General features: G+C 53.2%; 2 protein-coding genes across 2 annotated transcripts; both read right to left on the bottom strand.

Annotated features, from left to right (window-relative positions):
* Positions 1-252: 252 nt before the first annotated feature.
* Positions 253-1,292, bottom strand: ISF_10059 (reverse transcriptase; the record flags this gene model as incomplete). Its single annotated transcript, XM_018853668.1, has 2 exons — positions 253-295; positions 358-1,292. 2 exons carry the CDS (start codon positions 1,290-1,292, stop codon positions 253-255), a joined length of 978 nt encoding a protein of 325 aa, XP_018699156.1.
* Positions 1,293-1,416: 124 nt separating this feature from the next.
* Positions 1,417-1,974, bottom strand: ISF_10058 (Retrotransposon gag protein; the record flags this gene model as incomplete). Its single annotated transcript, XM_018853655.1, has 1 exon — positions 1,417-1,974. The coding sequence occupies one exon, from the start codon at positions 1,972-1,974 to the stop codon at positions 1,417-1,419; it is 558 nt and encodes a 185-aa protein (XP_018699155.1).
* Between the last annotated feature and the right edge of the window lie 230 nt (positions 1,975-2,204).

Here is a 2,204-nt window from a genome sequence, read left to right as displayed (position 1 = left end):
AGTGGAGACGAGAGCATGAGGTCAGAATTGTTGTATTTTGAATAAGTAAAGAACAAAAGGGAAAATCCTAAAGCTACGTTGAGGTTGCTACTTATATAGTGCGATTTCAAGTGTGGATCGCACGTGAGGCCCACTCAATCTCCGCTGAGTCATGCCACGTCATCCCATAAGCGGGACGGCCCATCTGCCGGGTTAAGCCGTCCCGGTATGTGCACCCACTTCAGGGGGAAATTGTTTAACCAATCAATCCATCTATTCCGCCTGCGGTGCGTCACACTGGGCCGCAGGGATTCCACTAGTCGCTCGTGATCAGTATAGATGGTGGTGTGGGGAGAGTCTCGTAGCCAGTGGGCTAACCGCTGGGTGCTCCAAACTGAGGCCAACAACTCGCGTTCGCAAGTGTCGTAATTGCGCTCCGCCGCAGAGAGTTTGCGGGATATTATCGCGGTGACTCGTCCGTTCTCTTTCAATATTGCGCCGAGTCCCTTAAGACTCGCGTCGAGGATGAGTTCCAGCCGTGCGCCCGGGGTATGTGTATGTATGGTCATGGCGCGCAGGCAGGCGTCTCGTATCCTTTGAAAGGATAAGGTGGTGGTTGCATTCCACCTCCAGGGGGCATTCCCAGTGAGTGGGGTAATGTCGGCCACTAGTGCTGACAGGTTGGGAATGTAAGGCCGGAAGGCGTTGACTGTGCCGAGGAATTCCTGTAGTTGTTTCTTATGCCGAGGAATTGGCCAGTTTTCCAGCGTTGCAGTGGGGACGATGGGGGAAATCGTCCCGTGCCCTAGGCGGGTACCCAAGTAAGGGACTGATGGCTTGTGCCATAGGCATTTTTTATAGTTCAGAACAAGACCTGCACTGTTCAGGCGTTTTAGAACTTGCCGCTCGCGGACAAATAATTCCTTATCGGTCATGCCGTAGATGATGATATCATCCGCGAATGCAAAGCAGCTTAGGCCGAGAAGGCCTCGGAGAACGAAGGTGATAAACCTCTGCCAGTAGGCAGGTGAGTTGCACCACCCTTGCGGTAGACGGCAGTATTGGAAATCTCCGTCCGGCGTCGCGAAGGCGGTGAGGTGTCTGCTTGTTTCGTCAAGGATGAGGTGGTGGAACGCATCCTTGATATCCACTTTGGAGAAAACACGGTGGCGGGAGGCTGTGTGGAACATATCCTCCGTGTTAGGCGTGTCGTAGGAGAGTGGAATTGAGACACGGTTGAGGGGTGTAAAGTCGCCTACCACGCGGGGTAGGTCGTTGTCGCGAGGAATGAGGAGTAGAGAGACTCGACTCATTGCGTGCGAATTTTCGATGATACCATTTGCCAAATTTGATGTAACCCAGGAGCTGATTGTCGTAAGATCCGTCTGAGAGTAGCGGAACTTGTGTGGTTTCCAGGAGTGGAAACCCGGTGTCGTATTAATTGGTATTTTTATTAGTTGAGGCGGGCCCTTTGCCACGCCGGCGGCGCTGCTGGGAGCGCAGGGAGAACAGTTCTTCATCGTAGCTGATGGCGGTGCTGCGCAACTCCTCATACGTAGTGCTCGAGTCCCCGACGAGCTGTTTCTTCACTTCTGGTTTGAGACCAGCACGAAAAGCGACCATGCGGCTAGCGGTGTCGTAGTTGAGTGCAACCATGAGTTTATCAAACTCCAACGCGTATTGTTGAGCCGAGCCTTTCTGGCGAAGAGAACGTAGAGCGAGGTCTGCCGATTGTTTCTGAGTGTCCTGGGATGGCAAAAACGTGTCCCGGAGCGTGTCCTCGAATGGTTCCCATTCATCGAGGAAAGTTGGTGTATCCTTCAGTTTTGACGTGAGCCAGTCCAGAGCTTTACCGCGGAATTTGGACGCAACGAAACCAGTCTTCGTTTTTTCCAGGGTAAACTTGGAGGGTTTGGATAGGAAGTAGACGGTTGCGTGGGTGAGGAGATGCTCGAGCTCCACGGCTTTTCCAGTGAAGTTCACGTCGTTGGACATGTCCTCGTCGCTTTCCGAAGAAGAAAGGTCAGGGGTAACAGGGGCGCTGGAATCGTCTATGCCTACCAAAGTAGTCTCTTCTCCGATTTCGTGTGGCTCTTCTGGTTGAATGCTGGGGAACAGTCTGCGATGCAACGACCTTGCTGCAGCTTGCCTGATGGAGGGCGATTCGATACCGGAAATTGTGCACGAGGACTCCCCCTGTATGTCTGAAGGCAGGTCGGCAGGGG

This window comes from Cordyceps fumosorosea, assembly GCF_001636725.1.
Source record: "Cordyceps fumosorosea ARSEF 2679 chromosome Unknown scaffold_251, whole genome shotgun sequence".
NCBI classification, from domain to species: Eukaryota; Fungi; Ascomycota; class Sordariomycetes; order Hypocreales; family Cordycipitaceae; genus Cordyceps; species Cordyceps fumosorosea.
This window is presented reverse-complemented; position numbering and strand designations above follow the sequence as displayed.